Source organism: Micromys minutus (genome assembly GCF_963924665.1).
Source record: "Micromys minutus genome assembly, chromosome: 2".
Taxonomy (NCBI): domain Eukaryota; kingdom Metazoa; phylum Chordata; class Mammalia; order Rodentia; family Muridae; genus Micromys; species Micromys minutus.
Genome location: NC_137971.1, coordinates 65,092,773 through 65,116,678, shown reverse-complemented (window position 1 = coordinate 65,116,678; position 23,906 = coordinate 65,092,773). Strand labels below are relative to the sequence as shown.

The window sequence follows — 23,906 nt, the reverse complement described above, 5'->3', positions numbered from 1 at the left end:
CAGAGTCTGGATGTCCTGGAACTCAATATGTAGAGCAGGCTACTTTAGAACTTACAGAGATACACCTGGCTGCCTCACATGTGCTGGGATGAAAGGTGTGTGCCAGCCCACTACACCTTTCTTCATGCCTTGTAGGCATTTTGGACAGGACTCCTGGAGCTCCTTGCTCAGGTCCGCCAGTACAAGGCAGAACCAGTGCTCTCTCTGCTGTGGAAAATGCCAAGCATTCTGCACATCCTTTTCTACCACAAACTTATCTCCTTCACTTGGTTCTGTGTCCACCGACCCTTTCCTGATGACTGGCTTGACTCACTGATGACAAGCTGCTCCTTGATTCCCTCTCAGACAGTGACCACCTGGGCCACTCCCCCAGAGAGTCTGTGCATGTCCAAAGGGATTTCCCTCCGACTTTGAGATACTGCAGAGGGCACTACATAGTTTCAAACCTTTTTGTCGACTCTTCTTATCCCAGGAAAACAAACTGACAAACAAACAATAACCCCAAAAGATGAATTTTAGAGAAGGGCTGGAGAGATAGTTGGGTTGTTAAAGTCCTTTCTAGGAGCCGAGATCAGACTTCCAATATGCCTGTACAAAGCCAGACACAGCCATGTGTACCAGCAACCTCAGTGCTGAGGAGGGCAGAGACAGGAGGATTCCTAGAGCTTGCTGGCCAGTCAGTCAGTCTAGCTGAGTTGCTGAACTCTGAGTTTAGGGAGAGTGTGTCTTAGAAGATTGTGGATAACACTGGATATTTTGCCCAAGTGCACGCGTGCATGCACACACACATATGCACACAAACATGCTACCTGCCCCCTAAAGTGACTTGCAAAGAGATATCAGTTTCTGAAGTAACAAGCTTCATGTAATCTGGCCAATAAAATGTTCTTCTGGCACCATGAACAATCCAGCATCCCGAGTTTAACCTTGTGTCTTTTCCAGGAAGTGAGGAGGAACAGGAGGCTCTATGTTACAGTTTGCTCTCGACAGGGCATGTCTGTCCATGAGTACAGCAATGGCTTGTGATGAGCAAAGGGACTACCGTGTGGATGGATGGGAGCCAGGCATGACTTCCTCTACCATTGTAAACTGGGAGACAGGATAGAGCCGCCTGGCTGTGGCACAGGCCAGGTCTATGCCACAAGCCTTTCTGTGCTCCTGTCTATGGAGAGCATGATGGGAGTTTTACCTTCTCCATCCTTCAGCAGCCAGGGACTGGCCAGCCTCACCCATACCTTGGAGCTGCTCTTTGAATTGGATGGTGGGATGTGGGTCAGGAAGGTGGGGTGGGGGGGATGAACAGAGCTCTGTGTAAAATATTGGACCTCATCCAATTGCCTAATGTTTCCTACTGTAGAGTCTTGGCTGTGAGGAGATATTTCTCACAAGAAACAGATATTTCAAGGCTAACTATTAAGTGGAATCAAACTTATAATGATGTACACAGTTGAAACTGCTCAATTTTCATTCCTCATCTAGCTCCAATTTTAGGCTGATGCTATGCAGGGCTCTGGGCTGCTTTCTGGGACCAATATGCTCCTAGCTAGAGCTCATGGACACTTCTTAACACTGCACCCCACCCCACCCCTCAGTGTAGCTCACCAGCCACGCCCTCCTATGGAATAACTTCCTTCTATCATAGAGACAGTGCAGAGGGATTTTCCCTGATTATTTAAAGCAAACTCTGCCTTATTACCAGTGAGATGCTGTGTAGATGATGTGAGATTGTTTGATGGCTGTGCCATCAAACTCTTATCATACTCCTGCTCCCAGGAATAGTGCACTTTTCTTATAGAAAGCCTATTTTACATGGACAGGCACAGCTGACTTTCCAATGCAATGCCAGAGAGATGAACATGAAGGACCTTTTCTGGCCAGGGAAGTCTATCTCAAGGTTATATGACAGGGATCTAGGGCTTCTGGGTCCCTCAGAACCTTTTTCTGTTTCTCCCTTTCTTTGGAAGCTGGTCATGATCCTGTCTTCTTTTCCTCCTTGTCTGATGAATATTACTTGCATTTTATTATACTTTTTGTTTTGTTTCTTGGTCTACTGACTACAAATAGCATTGTAGTCATGAAAAAAAATGAACATAAGGCCATTGGGGTCAGCCTCCTGTCTCTAACATTCCCAGAGGCTGCTATTTGTACTCTGCAAATGAAGTACCTGGAATCTGTGGACACATCTCAGAGTTGAGTTTGTAGCTGTGGATTTTCTCTTGTTCCTTGGCATCAAATAAAATGCTGCTGTGCCACCCTGTGTAAGTCACACAAAGACTGAAGCTTTGCTTTAGGGAAAGATAAATTGCTGTTCTCCCAGAGGTGAAGTTCAAGTTCAAACACTCAGAAGCAAGGGGGTTGAAAATGGAATGCAGCTTGACTTTCAAAGGACGATCACCAAAGGAAAGGCACAAAAAAGAGAACTGAGTTACAGATGGCCTTAGCCGATGCTCTCAGTCTTTCACCAGTCCATCAGAACAATGGCTGCCAGTGTTCTGTGAGGCTATTGTATGTCAGCTGCCAGCTGGTGTTTATCTTTAAAGCAGAATGTTCTAGAATTTGAAAAGCATAGGTCTTGTCTGTCCACTTGCAAGACACTGCAAAGGCAGACTCGTGGGCTCAGAGTTGTTGCACTTGAAAGTTCTGGGCTGTGACTTCATGAAGGTGAGAGATTGTACATCCATCTCAAGGACAGAAAGGCAACAGTTTTCTTATCGCTCCAGTGCTACATCCATTAAAGCCTTTGAGTTCTTAATAACAGAACGCTCAGTGCTCGGCCACTAGCAGGAGATAAGACAGCTTCTTGGAAGGAGTCTTGACACTGCTCAGCATTTTAATTGCCAGCTTTGGCTTTGAGCGCTGAGGCTCACACTTGCAACTGAGTCTGGAAGTTCTCAGTGTCATCATGTCCTTTGTAAAGAAAATGAGGATGATGGCATTTTGAGTGAAGCCCCAGGTTTACTACTCCTGAGCCTCTCCTTAAGGTGATCAGCATCTGCAAATACACTGCTCTAGTTCAGGCCCCTTGGCTCTCTCCCCACCCTCTCAACTCCATAGACACTTAAATCCATAGACAAAGGCATTGGCATAAAGCAGATGGCATCTGCCCTTCTGTTCTTTTTAAGCTGGCCTTTGCTTTTATCAGGAAATGAAGTTCAAATGAACAGATTCTATCATTTCCTTCTTACACAATGGGACAAGATCCTCCTGATTCCCCAACAATATACCTTTTGGCAAAATATCTTTTCACCCTCTCTGTAGCCATCAGGTACTGTAGGCGATCAGTGCACACAGGCCCCAGTGGATTTCAAGTAAACACAATTACTTAAACCAGCCTTGTAGGTAAACACTGAATATTTACCAACCCATAAAACCTACTCGACCAGCTGACATGGCATAAATCAAATGACAGTAGATTCTGGTGAGTGGTAATATTGATAATTACATATTTGGGGACCTCTCCAAGGGAGATCAGTGACTTTTGGCACGTGGCGATTACATAACACACCTATGAGGTGGACTGACAAGTAATGCTCGCCATCACTAGGTTGGAGAGTCTGGCAAACAACATTGTTGAAAGTAAATCTGCAGCCTGAAGAGAAATCCCAGCTTTCTTTTTTCAGGAGTAAAGGTCATGTCATGCCGAGAGAGTCTTCCAGAATATTAAGACTGAACTAACGGGGGATAAGAGGCTCGGTGCAGATAACATTTATGTCTAGGATAACCAACATCTGACATCTTGAGACTGTGGGCCAGGGAGGCTGCTCAGTGGGTAAAGTGTTTGTGGTGCAGGCATGAGAAGCTGAGTTCAGATCTCTAGCACCCATATAAAAAAACTGGGCCTGGCAGAACATGTCTGAGATCCCGGTAATGGAAAGTAGAGATAGGAAGGTCCCTGGAACTTACTGGCTGTTGTTTTAGCCAAATCGGTGTTCAGGTTCATGAGAGACTATGTCTCAGAAAATAAGATAGAGAGTGACACTTGAAGTCATCTTCTGTCTTCAACTTGTGCTTTAGTGTGTGTGTGTTTGTGTGTGTGTGTGTGTGTGTGTGTGTGTGTGTGTGTGTGTGTGTGCGCGTGTATATGCTAGCAGGAAGATCTTCAACTATATCAATAAAAATAATTAGATTAAAAAACAAGTAAATAAACAAACCCACAGAAGGTATTCTGAAAGTTCTTCACAGGGCAACTTAGGAGTTGTAGGCACATGTTTTGAATTTTCTATGGCTTTATTTTTAGGAAGACTTGGAAGCAGGAATATTCTATTGAGATCTAATGCTGGACTGAGAAAAGCCCATCTCAAAAGCGAATAGTTAGTTGGAAGGAAGGGCTTTATCCGGTTAGTTTTGGGTAGCCAGCTCGGAAGTCTGAGTAATAGACATCCTAGATGTAATCAGAGAATTCAGTGTGACTCAACAAATTGGACAGGTCACTGGGTGTGAAGGGCATTGCTGTCCAAGCAACAACTCAAAAAGAGTTCTAGAATTCTCAGTGACCCTATTCCCTGGAGGTCTTTAATGGCCCCTACATAACATGGTCCAGATCCGGGCTCTTGATGCTAAGTAGGAAGATGAGACACTGCAAATGTATCCCGGACAAAGGCTTCCTTCCTGAATCATGGAAAGTTCATTGAAACAACCAGTACAGCACTATAATGCTCTTGGTCCAGCACATCTGGCTGGCCGGGGCCCAAGTCCAGGACGTCACCTCTGCTCCTGGGACTATATCCACCTAGGGCAGGGTTTAGGAGTAGCAGTAGAGAGGATAAGACATTGAGAGAGTCACATCCTGAGCAAAGCATGCTAGGACCATAGGAAGTATGTTCCTCTGGCACAAGCAGGCTCTTGAGTCAGCGTCTTCCACTGCAGGACATAAGCAAATATTTAACAAACCAGAGAATGAATGGCAGATGAGAAACCTCTGTCCATCCAAGTAATGACTTTGTACAGACAGAACCACCTGGGCTTCCTGCCTTACCCTTGCTGCCCCTGGGTGCCCTCTACCCCATCCTGGATGCTGGAAACACTTGTAGTCTCTTCCAGATGGCTGCTGCAGTGTAATTTCTTTCAACTTTGCCACTCTCCACCCCAATCCAAGCTGTCTCTCCTGTTCCCACCATGTCCTGTCCTCTGAGAGCCTTTTCTACAAGCCCCAAAGATAGGAGCATCTCTTGAGAAGTTACATGGCATTAGTTGAGTTTAGATCTACATGGGTGCTGAGCACCAGGACTGGTCCTTCATACATTCTATGACATAGATGAATATGGGTTATATTGATGATGTTAAGTGTGGTGTGGTGGTTTGAATAGAAATGGCATTCATAGACTCACATGTATGAATGCTTGACTCAGAGAGTAGCACCATTAGGAGGTGTGGCCTTGTTGAAGAAAGTTTGTTACTGTTGGAGTGCATTTTCTTTCCTTATGACTTTATTTAAAAAAGAGAGATACATGTACAGGTTTTAAAAAGCATTTTGGCATAAAACTATGTGAATATATTTATGTCAGTACTTGATTTTTTAAAGGTTTGATAGTATGCATTGAAATCTTACTAGTTACCATAAGCATAAAGTACATATAAAACAGAATATAACATGGAAACAGTCAAAGTTTTCTTGGTGTGTATAGATTAAACATAATGATTTTTGAATACCAAAAATTGCCACAAGGCTATATTCTTAGCTCTTGAATTATTAGTGATTTAAGGTCTAGGTGTACCACACTCTGAGAGGTATATATATATATACACACATACATACATACATATATATATGTATATATAAAATTTTTTTTCCTAGGAAAGACTGAGGATTTCACTTTTTGGCCTTTGTGGGTTTTCTTTTTACGCTTCATATGGCCTGTGAGTTGTTTCTGGGGTATTCAGAGCTCTCTGGGTCTACTATCCAATTATCAGTGACTGCATATTATGTCTGTTCTTTTCTGACTGGGTTAACTCATTCAGGATGATATTCTCTAGATGCATCCATTTTCCTAGAAATTTCATAAAGTCATTGTTTCTAATAGCTGAGTAGTACTCCATTGTGTAAATATACCAAAATTTTTGTATCCATTCATCTACTGAAGGACATCTGGGTTCTTTCCAGCTTCTGGCTATTATAAATAGAGCTTCTATGAACATAATGGAACATGTGTCCTTATTGTATGTTGGAGCATCTCTGGGGTATATGCCCAGAAGTGGAATAACTGGTCTTCAGGTAGTACTATGTCTGATTTTCTGAAGAACCACCAGACTGATATCCAGAGTAGTTGTACCAGCTTACAACCCCAACAGTGGATGAGTGTTCCTCTTTCTCCACATGCTCATCAGCATCTGCTGTCATCTGAGTTTTTGATCTTAGCTATTCTGACTGGTGTGAGGCAGAATCTTAGGGTTGTTTTGATTTGCATTTCCCTGATGACTAGGGATGTCAAGCACTTCCTTAGATGCTTCTCAGCCATTCTTCAATTGAGAACTTTTTGTTTAGCTCTGTGCCCCATTTTTAATAGGATTGTTTGATTCTCTGGTGTCTAACTTCTTGAGTTCTTTGTATACATTAGATATTAGACCTCTATCAGATGTGGGATTGGTAAAGATCTTTTCCCAATATGTTGGCTGCCATTTTGTTTTCTTGACAGTGTCCTTAGCCTTAAAGAAACTTTGTTACATCATTAAGTCCCATTTCTCAATTCTTCCTCTTAGAGCACAAGCCATTGGTGTTCTGTTCAGGAAATTATCCCCTGTGCCTATGTGTTCTAAGGTTTTCCCTACTTTCTCCTCTAATAGTTTCAGTATACCTGGTTTAATCTGGAGAACTTTGATCCAGTTGCACTTGAGCTTTGTACAAAAAGATAAGAAAGGGTCTGTTTTCATTCTTCTGCATGCTGAGTGCCAGTTGAGCCAACACCATTTGTTGAAGAAGCTGTCCTTTTTTCCAATGTTTTCAGCTCCTTTGTCAAAGATCAAGTGACCATATGTGTGAAAGTTCATTTCTGGATCTTCTATTCTGTTCCATTGATCCATGTGCCTATCTCTGTACCAGTACCATGCAGTTTTTAACACAATTGTTTTGTAGTATAGCTTGAGATCAGGAATGGTGATTCCCGCATATGTTTTCTTGTTGTTGAGAATAGATTTCACTATTCTCAGTTTTTTGTTATTCCAGATGAATTTGCAAATTTCTCTTTCCAACTATGAAGAATTGAGTTGGAATTTTGATGGGGATTGCATTGAATCTGTAATTACTTTTGGTAAGATCGCCATTTTTACAATGTTGATTCTTGCAATCCATGGGCATGGGAGATCTTTCCATCTTCTGAGATCTTCTTCAATTTACTTCTTCAGAGATTTGAAGTTCTTGTCATACAAGGTCCTTCACTTGCTTAGGGTCACACTAAGGTATTTCATATCGTTTGTGATTATTGTGAAGGGTATCTTTTCCCTAATTTCTTTCTCAGCATGTTTGTCTTTTGAGTAGAGGAAGGCTACTGATTTGTTTGAGTTAATTTTATATCCAGCCACTTTTCAGAAGTTGTTTATCAGCTGTAAAAGTTCTCTGGTGGAATTTTTGGGGTCACTTATGTATACTATCATGTCATCTGCATATAGTGATATTTTTACTTCTTCCTTTCAGATTTATCCCTTTGATTTCCTTTTGTTGTCTAACTGCTCCAGCCAGGACTTCCAGTACTATGTTGAATAGGTAGGGGGAGAGTGGGCAGCCTCGTCTAGTCCTTGATTTTAGTAGGATTGCTTCAAGTTTCTCACTGTTTAGTTTGATGTTGGCTATTGGTTTGCTGTATATTATTTTTATTATGTTTAGACATGGGCCTTGGATTCCTGCTCTTTCCAAGACTTTTAACATGAGGGGCGTTGAATTTTGTCAAATGATTTCTCAGCATCTAGTGAGATGACCATGTGGGTTTTTTTTTTTTTTTTTTTTTTTTTGAGTTTGTTTGTATGGTGGATTACGTTGATGGAGTTTTGTATATTAAACCATCCCTGAATCCCAGGGATGAAGCCTACTTGATCATGGTGAATGATCGTTTTGATGTGTTCTTGGATTTGGTTTGCAAGAATTTTGTTGTGTATTTTTGCATCAGTGTTCATAAGGGAGATTGGTCTGAAGTTCTCTTTCCTTGTAGGGTCTTCTTGTGGTTTAGGAATGAGGGTTATTGTGGCTTTGAAAAATGAGTTTGGTAGTGTTTCATATGACTCTATTTTGTGGAATAGTTTGGAGAATATTGGTATTAGTTTGTCAGTAAATATCTGATAGAATTCTGCATTGAACCTATTTGGTCCTGGGCTTTTTTTTGGTTGGGAGGCCTTTGATGACTGCTTCTATTTCTTCAGGTGTTATGGGATTATTTAGATGGTTTACCTAGTCCTGGTTTAACTTTAGTATCTGGTATCTGTCTAGGAATTCATCCATTTCCTCCAGATTTTCTAGTTTTGTTGAACATAGGCTTTTGTAGTAGGATCTGATGATTTCCTAAATTTCCTCAGTTTTAGTTTTTATGTCTCCACTTTCATGTCTGAGTTTGTTAATTTGGATACTCTCTCTTTGCCCTCTAGTTAGTCTGGCTAAGGATTTATCAATCTTGTAAATTTTCTCAAAGAACCAGCTCTTGGTTTTGTTGATTCTTTGAATGGTTCATTTTGTTTCTATTTGGTCAGTTTCTGCTCCATGTTTGATTATTTCTTGCCGTCTACTCTTTTTGGGTGTATCTGCTTCTTTTTGATCTAGCTCTTTCAACTATGCTGTCAAGTTGCTAGTGTATGCTTTCTCCAGTTTCTTTTTGGAGGCACTCAGAGCTGAGTTTTCCTCTTCGTACTGTTTTCATTGTATCCCACAGGTTTGGGTATGTTGTGCTTTCATTTTCATTACATTCTAGAAAATCCTTAATTTCTTTCTTTATTTCTTCTTTGAACATGCTATTGTTGAGCAGAGCATTGTTCAGCTTCCATGTGTATATGGGCTTTTTGTTATTTTTATTGTTATTAAAGACCAGCCTTAGTCCATTGTGATCTGATAGGATACATGAGAGTATTTCTTTTATTGATTGATTGATTGATTGATTGATTTTTCTTACAACTTCATTTAAATAAGAGATAAACATATACAGATTTTTAAAAGCATTTTGGCATTTCTTTTAGAGGTTTGATAGCATGCATTGAAATTCCACTAGTTACCCTAAGCATAAAGTACATGTATAACAGAATATAACATGGAGACAGTCAGAGTTTTCTTGGTGTGTATAGGCATGGTAGTATTTCAATCTTCTTATATCTATTGAGGCTTGTTTTGTTACCGACTATATGCTCAATTTTGGAGAAGGTGCTGTGAGGTGCTGAAAAGAAGGTATATTCTTTTGTTTTAGGATGAAATGTTCTGTCGATGTCTGTTAATTCCAATTGGTTCATAACTTCTGCTAGTTTCATTGAGTCCTTGTTCAGTTTCTGCTTCCATGATCTGTCCATTGATGAGAGTAGGGTGTTGAAGTCTCCTCTTTACTGTGTGTGGTGCAATGTATGTTTTTAGCTTTAGTAGGGTTTCTTTTATGAATATGAGTACTCTTGTATTTGGAGTATTTATGTTAAGGATTGAGAATTCATCTTGATAAATTTTCCCTGTAATGAGTAAAAAGTGTCCTCCTTATCTTTTTTGATAACTTTTGGTTGAAAATCTACTTTATTTGATATTAGAATGGCTACTCCAGCTTGTTTCTTGGGGCTGTTTGCTTGGAAGGTTTTTTTCCCCAGCCTTTTACTCTGAGATAATGTCTGTCTTTGTCTCTGAGATGAGTTTCCTGTATGCAGCAAAATGCTGGATTCTGTTTATGTATCCAGTCTGATAGTCTATGTCTCTTTATTGGGGAATTGAGTCTATTTATGTTAATAGATATTAAGGAATAGTGGTTGCTGTTTCCTGCTATTTTTGCTTTTAAAGGTAGAATTATGTTCGTGTGTCTTTCTTCTTTTGGTTTTCTTGCTTAGTAATTTTCTTGTTTTTTCTAGGATGTAGTTTCCCTCCTTGTGTTGTGTTTTCCATCTATTATTCTTTGTAGGACTGGATTTGTGGTCAGATATTGTGTAAATTTAGTTTTGTCCTGGAATATCTTGGTCTCTCCATCTATGGTGATTGAGAGTTTTGCTGAATATAGCAGCCTGGGCTAGCATTTGTGTTCTCTTAGGGTCTGCATGATGTCTGTCCAGGATCTTTTAGCTTTCATAGTCTCTGTTGAGAAGTCTGGTGTGATTCTGATTGGTCTGCCTTTATATGTTACATGTCCTATTTCCCTTACTGCTTTTAGTATTCTTTCTTTGTTTTGAACACTTGTTGTTTTGATTATTATGTGTCGGGAAGAGTTTCTTTTCTGGTCCAATCTGTTTAGAGTTCTGTAGGCTTCTTTTGTGCTCATGGTCATCTCCTTCTTAAGGATAGGGAAGTTTTCTTCTACGATTTTGTTGAAGATATTTACTGTACTTTTTAGTTGATATTCCTTGCCCTCTTCTATTCCTATTATCCTTAGGTTTGGTCTTCTCATTGTGTCCTAGATCTTCTGTATCTTTTGGGTTAGGAGCTTTTTGGTTTTTGCATCTCCTCTGACTGTTTTGTCTATGTTTTCTATGTTGTCTTCGGTTTCTGAGATTCTCTCTTCCATCTCTTGTAGTCTGTTGGTGATGCTTGTGTCTATGACTCCTGATTTCTTTTTTAGGTTTTCCATCTCCAGGGTTGTTTCTTTTTGTGTTTTCTTTATTGTTTCTATTTCCATTTTCAATTCCTTCATTTGTTTGGTTGTGTTTTCCTGTATTTCTTTGAGTAATTTTTGTGTTTCCTCTTTAAAAGCTTCTATTTGTTTGCGTGTGTCCTTCTGTGCTTGTTTAAAGGATTATTCATGCGCTTCTCGAAGATCTCCATCATCAATGTGAGGTATGATTTTAAGTCTGACTCTTCTTTTTCAGGAGTATTTGGCAATCCATTCCTTGCTGTGGTGAGAGAACTGGGTTCTGATGTTGCCATGTTGTTTTGGTTTCCATTGCTTAAGTTCTTTTGTTTTCCTCTTGCCATCTGGTTATCTGTGATTATACGTAGTCTTCTTGTCAGTGACTGGCACCTGTCTCACCTGTGGATCTGAGGGGCTGTGGGCTCTGGAAGAAAATTGTTTCTGAATGTTCAGCTTTTAGTGGTCAACCAGTGAGTTCTGGTAGCAGTGACTCAGCTCTGTCTTTGTGGGCTCAGTTGTGGGAGTTCTTGTGAGGCTGTTCTGGGAGCTTAGCCCTCTGCCCTCAGGTCCTGAGTACTACTAGCAGGGATCCGGCTCTTTCTCTAGGCCAATACGGACCATTTTCCAGATAGCACAGTACTTTCTGCTCTCTGAGAACTCCCAGTGTGCTCTCCCTGGGCATATGTGCCAGTCTCCCCTCTGGTCCAGGTGTATGAGAGCCTGTAGAGCTGAACTTGAAGCACTGCCTTTCCTGGGCAGACCCAGGATCCCACTGGCAAAGGCCTGTGCCTTACTGTGGGCTTGTGCGATTAGTCTGTGAGCATGGGCTTTCCAGGCAGATCTCGAGTCCCTCTGTCAGAGGCTCAGCCCTTACTATAGGCCACAGGGGCACATTTTCCACATGCTCTACCTAGCCCTCTCTGTGCTTTGGTTACTCACAGTGCAATCTCACCAGGCCTGTGTTCCTGGATCTCTGCTGTTCTAGGTGGCAAAGGGCCTGTGGGTTTGGTCTGTGTGCACCGGCTTTCCAGGTGGATCCTGAGTCCCCCTGCCAGAGGCCCAGTGCTTACTGTGGGCTGCAGGGGCACTGGAGTGCGTTTTGAAGTCTCTTTTGCTCAAGTTATGTGGAGAGTGGTACACAGTCTCCTTCTGCTGCCTGCAGATCAAGATGAAGAACTCTTGGCTCCTCCAGCATCATGTCTGCCTGCATTCCGTTGTGCTTCCCACCAGGATGATAATGGACTAAACCTCTTGAAACTGCAAGCCAGGACCAATTAAATGTTTTTCTTTATGAGAGTTACAGTAGTCATGGTGTCTCTTCACAGCAATAACACCCTAATTAAGACATGTATACAAGATACTGGCTACAAGAAGGTCCAGAGGTTTTTCGAAGGAGTATTGAGCAGTTGTTCAATACCAGTCTATCCTCTCCAGTACGGACCATATCAGAGTGTTACCTTATATGACGAAATACGACCATATATGACTTTGCAGACATGACTAAGTTAGATCTTGAGGTGGGGAGATGTAGAGATAGAGACTTGGGTGTGACTAATATAATCACTTAAGTACTTACAAGGGAGACAGGAGGGGCAGAATCAGACTACAGAATTAGAGGTCAGAGAAGATGGACAGATAGACAATTTCTGCTTTTCTGGCCTTGAAGGAGGAGGGACCGAGAGTCAAGAGCACAGGCAACCTCTGAACACTGGAAAAGTCAGCCAGACAACACACTCCCTGAGAATTCCTGCATATGCTATGTTCTAATAGCACTCAGATCTAGACTTTGATCTACAGAATTGTATGTTGTGACCTGTCCTGTACCAGGCCACTAAGGCTATGGACACAGGGAACACAGTGTCTTTAAATGAAAAAACTAGGCAGTCCCACCAATATGGAGGGAAAGGGCCATGCTGTACTTCAAGGGGAGGTAGGAGTTCCAAGAAGCCATAGTCAAAGCTGGAGGCCTTCTGTGTCCCCTCTTCTGAGATCTTTTTTTATGATCTGTGTTGAGAAAGGTCTGATGGGGGCTACACTGAAACCCAGGGTGTCAGTGCCTGAGGTGGATCCCCAGACCTGGCCAGTCTGATTTCCTCAGTGCACTGTGCAGAGAACGGCTCCTGGTGACTACTGCACCTGTGTCAAGTTCTTGGCTGGGAGAGAGAAGCCGTGTGTGTGTGTGTGTGTGTGTGTGTGTGTGTGTGTGTGTGTGTGTGTGTGTGTGTGTGTATGTGTGTGTGTATGTGTGTATGTGTGTGTGTATGTGTGTATGTGTGTGTGTATGTGTGTATAAATATATATCAGGATTCAGCTCTTCTTGCTTGGTCAGTTCTGACTGAGCCAGCTCCCAACCCCATTGTTCTTAATCTCTGTCTGTCTGTCTGTCTGTCTGTCTGTCTGTCTGCCTGTCTGTCTGACTTCCCCTCCTTTTGATTTAGTTCCCTTTGATAAATACCTGCCTTGGTCACCATGGCAGCCAGCAGAGTTACACAGCACAATGGCTAAGGGAACACTGTGCTGTTCCATCTGAGCTCATTTTGGTGCTGGGGCCAGGTCTCATAGCACAGCTGGGCACTGAAAAGCTCCGAGGGCTAGGCGAGCTGGCCAAGCACATCTCCCATAAAGGGAGCAGCAGAATAGCCACTGTAACTTTAGATGAGAGCTTCCTGCCTATAGAAGGGCTGGGAGTGGAGATCCATTAGAGATGTCTGAGGCCTGCTGGGGTAGTCCCTGTCCTAAAGTGACCTTGCTTGGTTAAAAAGGTGTCTGAGACCCATTCAGAAGTCTCTGTGACCCTTTGATACTGATATAATGAGTTATCCTTCTAGTGTTGTCACTGTAACAGTGGTACCTTGCCTTTGTCTTAATGATCTCATGGGCATCAGATAAGAGGGCCAGCCAGCTCTAAGCCTCTAAAGAGGAAGCATGAAAGACAAGGAGTCTCAGGGCTCTTTGTTCTACATCTCTAGGTACACATAAACTTATGGGAGCTACTGTGTCCATCCCATATCTCCTTCTTCCCAGAAAGCTCCAAGTGAGGAGGCATCTTTGAAGACTCTTCAGGTCTGGGCGTTGTACCCACGTGGCAGTTAAAACCAAGCTTCTGTGTTTAGCCATCATTTTCTTCCTTGCTTGACTCCCCTATACCTTTGGAAACCAGAACCTTGCAGAAAGTCTCTGCTTTTTCCAAAAGCTGGCTCAGCCCTAAGTCTGAGTCTGGCTGACCATAGTGGCCTTGCTGGCACTGGGGCCTCTGGCCAGGTCTGAGGTCATCTCCCAGCCTCAAGTAAGGCCTCAGCCAGACACAGTGGAAAGAAAGAACTGCAAGACACTCAGAAAACATCCCCATGGGATTCTCAGCCAGGATCCCGAGGGCTGTAAATGGAGCAGATCCAGAATGGTTTCTGGGTAATGGGGTCTTCCCTGGGGTGGTAAGATCTCCTAATAATAAAGGCCCTTCAGGAGTGAGGCTTCCAGAGTTGGGTAAGGGCCCTGGTTAGTGAGATCCCCAAGTAGTAAGGCCCAGGGGTCTGGGAGACCCTGCAGTAGTGAGGTTCTGAAGCAGTAAGAGACCCTGGAGCTGACTTCAGAGTGGAGCCCTGGACGAGACATACATGAAGGATTCCCCCCCCCAAAAAAACTTTTTTTTTTTAAAGAACCTTAATGAGACTTTAGATCGAGGGTTCATTTGTTTATGGGAGTTACACCTAGATGCTGGGTCATAGCGACAGGTGACCAGGCTTAAATTTTAGCCGTGCCTCCTGTAGAAGCAGACCCCCCGTCTCAGTGTTTGAGCTTCTCTGTAGAACAGAATGGGCATGCATGAATGAATCCCACCAAGAGCAAAGACAGACTCATGCACATAAGGCATCCGTCTCCAGTGTTCCTCACGGAACTGGGAGAGGCCACGTACCTGGTCCCCAGAGCGTGACACACTGCTGCTCATGGGTCTGACAGATGCCATTGAAGCAGTAACCATCCACTCCATGACACGGGTGCCCGTCATGTAGGTACACATTGGCTGGGCAGTGAGGGGAGGTCCCTGTGCAGAATTCTGGGAGGTCACAGGAGTTGCTGGAGCCCCTGCACGCAGTTCCTGGAGGCTTCAGCTGAAACAACATGGTGGCTTATAACACAGGTACCGAGTAGAAAGAAGCATCCTTCCTTGGTAGCTCTTCTTGGGTAGAACGCAGCAGGCTACCTACTACAGTCACATAAACAGGTGGGGATTTCAAGGCCATTTCCCTGGATGATAGAGAGCTCATTTGAAGTGGGTTTACATGGCATACATTTGTGTTATGAGGCTGCATGGGCAACTAGGGAGAGCTCATGTGGGACCAACAGGCAACCCTAGGGTTCTCCAAGGAGTTGACAAGAGCCTAGACAAGCTGGCTCCTGTTGAACCTTTTGTTGAAGAGGTGAACTGTTCTCAGGCTACTGACACCATCACATGCTTTATGTTGACCCTTGTCCTTCTCTTTAGGCATGTGCTGGGGAGGTAGCTAAATCAGCAAGCTCAGCATCTCAGTAGCTCTGGTAAGCTGTCATCCCATTAAAGAACTGGGGTCCTCTGACTTTGTGGGGAAATATGGAACGGGAGAGGGGCGTCTGAGAGGGTACAGGGAGGATGAGGATGAGGACCAGCAGCAATGGAAGTGGCTACCAGTGAGGTCTGTTAGACTTTTGCCAGCATCTCATCTTCTTCGGCTGAAGAATTTAAGGTTCAGGGTGGCTTGTCTGAGTTACACAGTCAAGGCCACCGAGTCCCCAGGCTTGCTTGGCTTGTATCCTCTCAAAGGTTACAGGGTAGATTCACCTGCCAACTCCTGGAAGGTCTGAAGTGTGGGAGGGGTTGCTTGAAAGCTACAAAGTAGATGATCATTGGACTTCAGCACACCTCCCTTCCTTCTTGTGATGTCGTGGGCCTGTGAGCCTTATTCATTGTAGGCTCAGCTGCTCTTACCTTCCCTCACCCCCTTCCTGGCACTCTCCTGCATTAGTAACTGGGCACCTGGGGGTGCTAACTTCTTACAACCTTCTCCAGAATGTAGTGAACATCAGGAGAGGCCAAATACTTCTAAATGAGGTGCTTGGGTGGGGCGGATAACAGGGAGTTTCCTGCAGTCTTTGTGCCCAGATCGGTTGCTTAAGTATCAAGGCATAAAATTCTATCCTGGGAGCCACTAATGCTCAGGCCTCTCCCCTGTTGGACATGCATTCTGAATAAACAGGATCAACGGTGAAAACGCCTAAGCAAAACCAGTCACAGCAGCATAAACAGCAAGTCAGGAAACCGCTACTCTGGCAGCTCACGGTGGCCTGCACTTTCTGTTGGTTCAGGCATCGTAGGAACTACCAGCAAAGGTTCTCTGCTACCTGCCACATGCCAGACATTGGTGTCAGGCAGGGAGGTAAACCTGGCATGAGGTTGAGCAACAGGGCTAGGACCAGGTTCTCTTCCCTAGGTAGGACGCTCATTAGCATAAACGGCACATCAAGGTTGAGCTTTGGTTTCTCAGTCCTATTAGTTTTAGCCCACAGACAACCTATCACAGAGAATTAACAATTAAAATGTGCATTTTTACCACATCGGATGATCAACGGAACAGCTAGGTGGTGCTGACCAGTGGAAGGGCGGCTGCTCAGGATGAGATGAACTTGGGGAACCAGCCCACCCTTATGGCTCCACTTGCATCAGACTGGAGCCACCCAGACCCATCAGCAACCTCAGACAGACTAAGCTGAACTCACCCGACAGTCTTCACAGCACTGCCCATGTGCACACACAGCATCTGGTTTCAGAGTGCAGGTGGTAGCGTTACAGCAGCGGTTGGTGCATTCCTGAGGAGGGGGATGGGATCCATTTGAAGGGTCCTATGAAGTGGTGGCTCTCGGGATGCAGATGTCACAACCCAAATAACAGACAGCAAAGGATAGAGCCGCCCAGATCCTGAGCTGTAAACCTGCCCCAGAACTGTTGTCCTTGGCACAAGAGCAAAGTGTCTGTTAAGTGTCTGTGAACCTCCAGGTCTGGTGTTACCAGGAACGCTCACGTACCCTTCTCAGGCCTGGGGAAGTGGGAAGCTTTTCAGGCCAGCAGCACACTGGGGTTTCCGGGGATTTTTCCTGCAGGGTGTGTTGTAGTGAGCTGTGCCAGAATCACCGAAGGCCTTGGAAATTGCTCATTTAAAAATACAGGCATAGCTGTGACCTTCAAGAATGAACCCTTCTGACAGGGATAGGGGTACAGCTCAGCAGTACAGCAGTTGCCTGTTATATTTGTTTAAAATATAGGGGTGGGGGTGGTCTACTTTTGATCTAGAGTATGCAGAGGAACTGAGGCAAAATTCAGGCTGAGTCCCTGTGGTCTAGCCAGGTGGATGAGGAAGAAACCCTTGTTTAGCAAAGGTATTTGGCCTAGGGCATTCTGGGAAGAGGGCTGGATGTCAGAATGGGTCTGAAGGATGTTGGAACTAAAAGTTATCATTTTATTTTCCCTCTCCCTTCCCCTTTCTCCCCCTCCCCCCTTTTCCTTTTTTCCCCTCCCTCTCTTCCTTTTCTTCCTTCTTTCCTCTCTTCCTCCATTTTTCTCCTTTTCTTTTTTTCTCTTACATCATTTATCAAACCCAAGCACTCATGGGTGCAATGCAAGCACTCTTCGAGTCGGGCTGTATCATCAGCCTTCTTTCTTGTTTTTGGAGACAAGGTCTTTTTATGTGGCCCTGGCTGGCACAGCACTGGCTTTGTGGACAGGCTGGCCCCTGACATGTGGTGGGAAATCCTATTGCTTCTGCATCTTTGGTGTTGGGATTGTAGCTTAGCCCACAATGTCTGGTTTGAGAATGCCTATTTTAGAGTATCTAGATAGATTAAAAAAAAGCTGTATCATGCTCTCTGAAACAGAAGCCAGGAAGAAATTAATCTCCTTTAGTAGCTCATGCACCATGGGAGCACATGGCTTTTGGACAAAGAGAGACATGGATTGACACCCTCTGCCTGTTTTAGCAGAAGGCCTGTACCATTTTGTGTCCGTGAGCTTTAGAACATCCTGGTAGCTTGGAATCTGTGTAATTTACAAGAAAATATCACAGAAAACTTAATGCTGCTCAAGTCCTCAGCCTTCTCCTGTTTTTGATGTGCTCTGAAACACTACTAGCCAGGCAGCATGAAGCTAATCACACCCACACCTAATAGTATAATAGGTTAATCCTTAACACTATCTCTTGTGAGTGAATTTATTAGTATCATAGATACAGTTACTAAATTGGCCAGTGATTAGGATAATTTAAGGTATCTTTAGATGTCTGACCAGCATCCCATGTGGAGCTCTATGAACTGGTCTGTCAAGCAGTGTTTACGTTTGCTCCTACCATGCATACTGCCAAAGTTGTTAATTTTTAAATCTGTTTGAGGACTTTATAAACATCCGGGACATGTAATGTATACAATAAGATAAAACTGCCAACCAGAGGTCACTGCGGCAGCTTTCATGACAGCGAGGGGCTTTAGCGTATGGGGTTACAATTCTATACAAGTTTAGAAACTTTTTTCCCCTTAAGGATCCCATTAATTGCAACCTGGAACAGTACCACGGAATGCGCAGGAGCACTGTTCGGCACACTATGGTCTCAGTGACTTCCCTAATGTTGCATTAGCTGAGTCAGAGATTTCCTTGCAATACTGAGTTAAAACAGCCATCTGATATCTGAGGCTGAAATACTTGTAAGGCCTCCTCCTGTCTGCCCTCAAATCACTAGAAATATAAGCCGCAGATCCAAGGAAATGTATCCAAGTGGAAAGACTTCAAAGGGGATCAATCGCATAAAAGAACCAATGAAGTTTAAACAATGTGTGAGGGACTGGCATCCTGGACGGGACAGTGCATGTTCCTAGCCTTGTTGGTTGGATGGGTGAGTTGTTGGGACATCCTCCATGCCTTCTACCAGAAGGTAGCAAGAGTTTTTAACTACCCCTAATCTACTTCTTCTGTATTGCTACATTTCTCTGAAAGAGACAGATTCCTTTTCTATTAATGTTTGCTATTTTAATAGTCAGCAGAGGAGCAGCAGAGCCAGGGAATGCCAGGTCTCTGAATCAGAAAAAAAAAATGATGAAGCCATTCTTGAATCCCATGCAAGGACCAAACACTTATTCCTGAGCTGTGGGGAGCAGATGGGGAATCTTAGTCATCATGAGCTGGGGCAAGGCAACAGTGCATTTTCCAATGGGCCTTACTTCGGGGAGTGAGGGAGCACAGACTTGTTCCAGCTGTGTGCTGCTGTGCACTGCTCGGACCTGCCATACTCTCGCTTCCCTGGTGTGATGTACCAAGTCTCTCCCTGGACCAGGGGGTACATGGCTTGGTGTAGTTAACAGCAGAAGGAATGTCTCCAGGGCCTGAGCACAGGGGACCAGAAGAAAGAACCGAGGTAATAGGTTTGCCCAAAAGTCTTGGGCAAAGAAGTTGGGTGTCCTTATAAGCTTGAACTGGCAACTTAACACAGCTTAGAGTCAGCTGAGAACGGAGTCTCCATCAAGGGACTTGTGGGCATGTTCGTGGGGGACAGTCTTGACTGTTAATTGACTTAAGCTGGCCTGGCTCACTGTGGACAGTCCCAATCCATGAGCAGGTGGGTGCTGGGCTGAGACAGAAAGTTGTCTGAGCATGAGCCCTCCTTCATGGCTTTCACTTCAAGTTCTTGCCTGACTTTCCTCAGTAATGGACAGCGACTTAAAAATGTAAGCAGAGGAAATGCTTCCTCCCCTGGGTCCCTTTGGTCAGAGTGCTTTCTAATAGCAACTGAACAAAAGTAGGACCCATGGCTAAGCACAGGTGACATCTGAACCCAGACAGGAAGCATAAAGAGTCCACCAAAATGACACTCCCACTCGAGGCAGAGGGTTCACTGTGATGCTAACAGGTTTCTTGGGAGGAAGAGCTTTAGATGAGGGAAAGGGGGCTTTCTTAAAATATCAAGAAACCTCTTAATGGAAAATGAGGACCCTAACCACAGAAATACCCAGTCGGGAACTACATGCAAGCCTTTAACAAGAAGTTTGACACAATCAACACAGTGTAGAGAGGTCCCGGAAGAGAGAGCAAACACTCAGCCATGGCTGGCGGATTCCTTTATGGGGATGATGGAGGAGTAGCAGAACATGAGTAGCTAAAATAGGAACTCGGGGATCTGCTGATGCTGCTGGTGATGGGAGTACAAGTGATGGTGGTGATGATGCTGAGGATGTTGGTGATGATGGGCAGGATGTAGCGATAACAATGGTGATGGATGCTGTGGAGATGGCAGGTGATGGTGGGGACAGTAGTGAGAGGATGATGATGATAATGATGTAGGGGGCAGTGGACACAGTAACAGTGGCATGTGGTATTGGAAGCAGATGGGGTGAATGGCTGCCAATGGAGTCATTCCAAATCTCAGCATTCATGTTTCCACGAAGAACCATCAGATTTATCCACATTAATAAATAATTATAAGGCACTCAGATCAAAGACAAACTGTCTTAAGTCAACATGGCCTCTCCTGAGAAATGTGGGTAATTTAAACTAATTGGGTTGTTTCTTTAAGCAATTAACAAGGCCTCCAAGGGACTTTTCTCCTTTGCACACGATCTCCCATGATGGCTTCGCTTTTCCCTCTGCTAATCCTGAAGCCATTCTGTAATGTTCTGTAATTAGGACTTGCTTCTAGCCAGCAACAGCTCCCTGCTCACTATGAGCAAAATTAACCACTGCTGCGGATGCTGTGGACAAGGTCATTATTACGGGTAAGCCCTGAGTTTGTCAAGGATACAAAACTACCTCTAGCTCACCTCATGCCATCTGATTACCCACCAGCCCCATGCACTGCTGCATATTTTCTCCCAGTTCTTGTGAGAATAAGAACATTCCTGCTGGTGTGGAGCCTTCTTGGGGACCTGGAAACAGGCTAACATGCAGATTCTATTATTTCTGGGATGGGCACGGGATATCTAAGGTGCTCTGGCTTCATGTCCCAGCTTTGTTTCCCGAGGCTCTCCTTCCAAAGGGGCCCCCTGAGAAGCTGGCTTCCCGAGCACTTGTTAAACCCACATGTGGACCTGGCTAAGGCTACATCCGAGCTGTCTCCCACGCTGGCTTTCGAAGGTTCTACGCACCAGCCTACCTACTCTACAAACCCTTGTCTTTGGTTTACTCTGAATACAATCTCCTTCAAGCTGTGTGGGGCACATGTTATGCTGGAAGGCAGCAGTGTTCTCTTTGTTGTCCCTTCTCAAGACTCTTTAGAGAGTGAAAGTGACTTATGCGTCTCATGTTGACCAGCTTTATCATGGGTCTATACAATTAAGGAACTTCCCAGAGAGTGGCTGGGGAGCAGGGTTCAATAAGCCTGGGGCAGGGTGCAAACTCTAGCTGCTTTTTCTTGATGCTTCTGAGAACTGACAAGCTGAATGGCCAGAGCCTCTGCAGCCTCAGCTGTGCATGCAGAGACTTCAGAACCATCTCAGCTAGACAGAAAGCTCAGCACTGCTTATCTACACTCCCCTCTCACAGCAGGTTTTACAAAGAGAAAAGTATGGTACTTATGGGCTCTTAGAAGCTAGGCTCCCAGGGCTTTGCTTTTCAAGAGACTCTGAGATAAATACTTTTTATTGTTCTCCCCCTCACCCCACTCAGAAAGGGGCAACCTTCAATAGAGAAAGTACTCACCTATGAAAACTTAGTGATTAGCCAACTCTGTACTGGCTAACATTACAAAAAGCCACCAACTATGGGGCACTTTTTCAAGGAGGCCATATGGGACTTTTCTAGAGAATCTCTATTGTACCAATGTCCTCTCTACTAGCACATTTCCTCCCTCCTTTCTCCCCTTTTAGTTCGATGTGTGTGTGTGTGTGTGTGTGTGTGTGTGTGTATGTTATGTGTGTGTGTGTGTGTGTGTGTGGTGTGTGTGGTTTGTGTGTGTGTGTGTGGTGTGTGTGGTGTGTGTGTGTGTGTGTGTGTAGTATGTGTGTGTGTATGGTATGTGTGTGTGTGGTATGTGTGTATGTGTGATTTGTGTGTAGGCCAGAGGTCAACTTCAACTGTTATTCCTCAGGTTTCTCTTTGTTGTTTTGGAATGAGGTCTTTCACTGGGACCTCTAGGGCTCACCGATTAGATGAGGCTGAAAGGCTAGTGTGTTTTAGAGATCTGCCCATCTCTGCTGATCTCCAGTGCTGGGCTGAAGATACATACCATCACACCCGCTTTCCATGGAGGTTTTTAGGAACTCAGGCTCTCCTAGTTGCATGGCAAGCCCTTTAACAAGTGAACCCTCTCTCCTGCTTCCCATCACCAGTTTTAGCATGTTCATTTTGCTGCCTGAGCTTGCCCAAGCTCCTCCATCCTCCTGGTCAGAGGCAATAGCAGGCACCGTAGAGTCCTCTTACCTCTGGCTCCCCGCAGTCACACTCTTCTCCCTCTTCCACAAAGCCATTTCCACACTTGCGGCCCCCAAAGGCCTGCTTGACTTCTGGTAGGTTAAAGAGGCACATCCCCATTCCCTTCTCCAGGCTCGCCTCCAGGTCCTTCCTGCTACAGCTGCTGAACACCATGGGGAATGGGAACCTGAGAAGGAAAGGCTCCAGTGAGTCACAGGCATGGGGGGGGGGGGGTCACACACCTCCATTCCTTCTGGGTAGGATCTTATATGCAGTTGGGGTGGGGTGGGTCTGGCAGTGACCTTCTGAAACTATAGCCCAATTAAACAATTTTCTTTATAGGTTGCCAAGGGGTCATGGTGTTTTATCACAACTGTTAAAAATGTAATTAATACAACTTCCCTGCAGAACTGTTAATAGCACTGTCTAAAGCTACTGATGTGAAACTGTCAAAAACAAACAAACAAAAACAAAAACTAAACACTTTGTTTTTGACAAAGCCCTTCTTCCTCACCCTATGGGAATGGACTATCTGACAGTGCTTCACTTGACCATGGCTAAGCAAATCCTATTCACTGAAATAGCTGTGAGCAGGTGTATATTACTACACAGGTGTCCTAGGTCATAGCACCTGAAGGCACACTGGTACCTTCAGTCCCTCCTTATGTAGATGAGGCATCTCAGGCCAAGCCAATAGGAAGCACCTGCTGCCAGACTCACCCCACCCCCAAACTGCATATAAGCTCCTATCCAGAAAGAATAAAGGTGTGTGAGAATTACTCTATCCTCTGAGAGCATCTATCACAAGAACTATAACACTGCCTGGAAAAAGAACACTCTCCTGAAGCTTTTGCCACCAGAAGCTGTCCAGCACTTCGCTAGGCAGCCAGCTCTGCTCCGCTCTCAAGCTCTGCTCAGTGCAGCTGCAGCAGCAGCAGCAGTGGCAGTGGCAGTGGCAGTGGCAGTGGCAGTTGCAGTGGGAGCACCACCAGAAGTCATGGCAGTAGCAGCAGCAGCAGCAGAGGCACGTCCCCTCCCTGTTTGTGCCCTTTTCCGTTCATTTGAACCCTCCTGCCGGGATAGGCCCAAGGTCTTTGAACATAGTCAGGTACACAGACACATAGTCATGCCTTTATTGGTACATACGCAAAGGAAAATGGTATGCATGATGGTACATACTAGCTCTGTGTATCCAGGGTACATATGGTCTGTCCCACTATAGATCAGGTTGATACTGACATGCAAGCCATGGTCTTTCTCTGGCACAGCTCTAAGCAGATGGAGGTAGTCCAGAAACTATAATGGGTGTGGTGATGTCAGCTACAGAGCACTGGTCCCTTTCTGGGGTCTAGAAGAGCGGCTCAGGCCCTTGGCACCTGAGTGGACTTTGTGACTAATTCCACTGTGAACAGGAGTGATGTTGGGTCTGTGGTGCTGAATTGACTATTCCTCACCCAAGGCTTTCTTTCCCTCTTTTTCAAATGACCAGGAGCTGGGGGAGCCTGATGTGGTATCTGGTCCTGATGCCCAGAAAGAGGAAAACCTAGAGCCCCTAAGTGATCTCTGAGATGGAAGCACATATTTTTGAGAGCCACGGAGAACTGGGGACATTTTCCTAGAGCAGCCAGTGTTATGGGTATGTTTTAGTATGTGCCCCTAAGGGTCAGACATATACTAGAAGAGTATTTCCAATGATCTGTTGCTGAGAGACCAGGGCCTTTCACATGTGGTGCCTCCAATAACATGGGGAACCACCACCAGAGGGTTGT

The 23,906-nt window shown here is 44.6% G+C and overlaps 1 protein-coding gene across 1 annotated transcript in view; it reads right to left on the bottom strand.

Moving 5' to 3' along the window:
* ADAM12 (ADAM metallopeptidase domain 12) overlaps positions 1 to 23,906 on the bottom strand; it is a gene marked incomplete at both ends in the record, with an annotated part of 311,848 nt that overhangs the window by 26,504 nt on the left and 261,438 nt on the right. Inside the window, 3 exons of the mRNA XM_080911836.1 lie at positions 14,635 to 14,830; positions 16,473 to 16,562; positions 22,147 to 22,324. Coding sequence (XP_080767962.1) covers positions 14,635 to 14,830; positions 16,473 to 16,562; positions 22,147 to 22,324 — 464 coding nt within the window. The remainder of the gene's footprint in view (positions 1 to 14,634; positions 14,831 to 16,472; positions 16,563 to 22,146; positions 22,325 to 23,906) is intronic.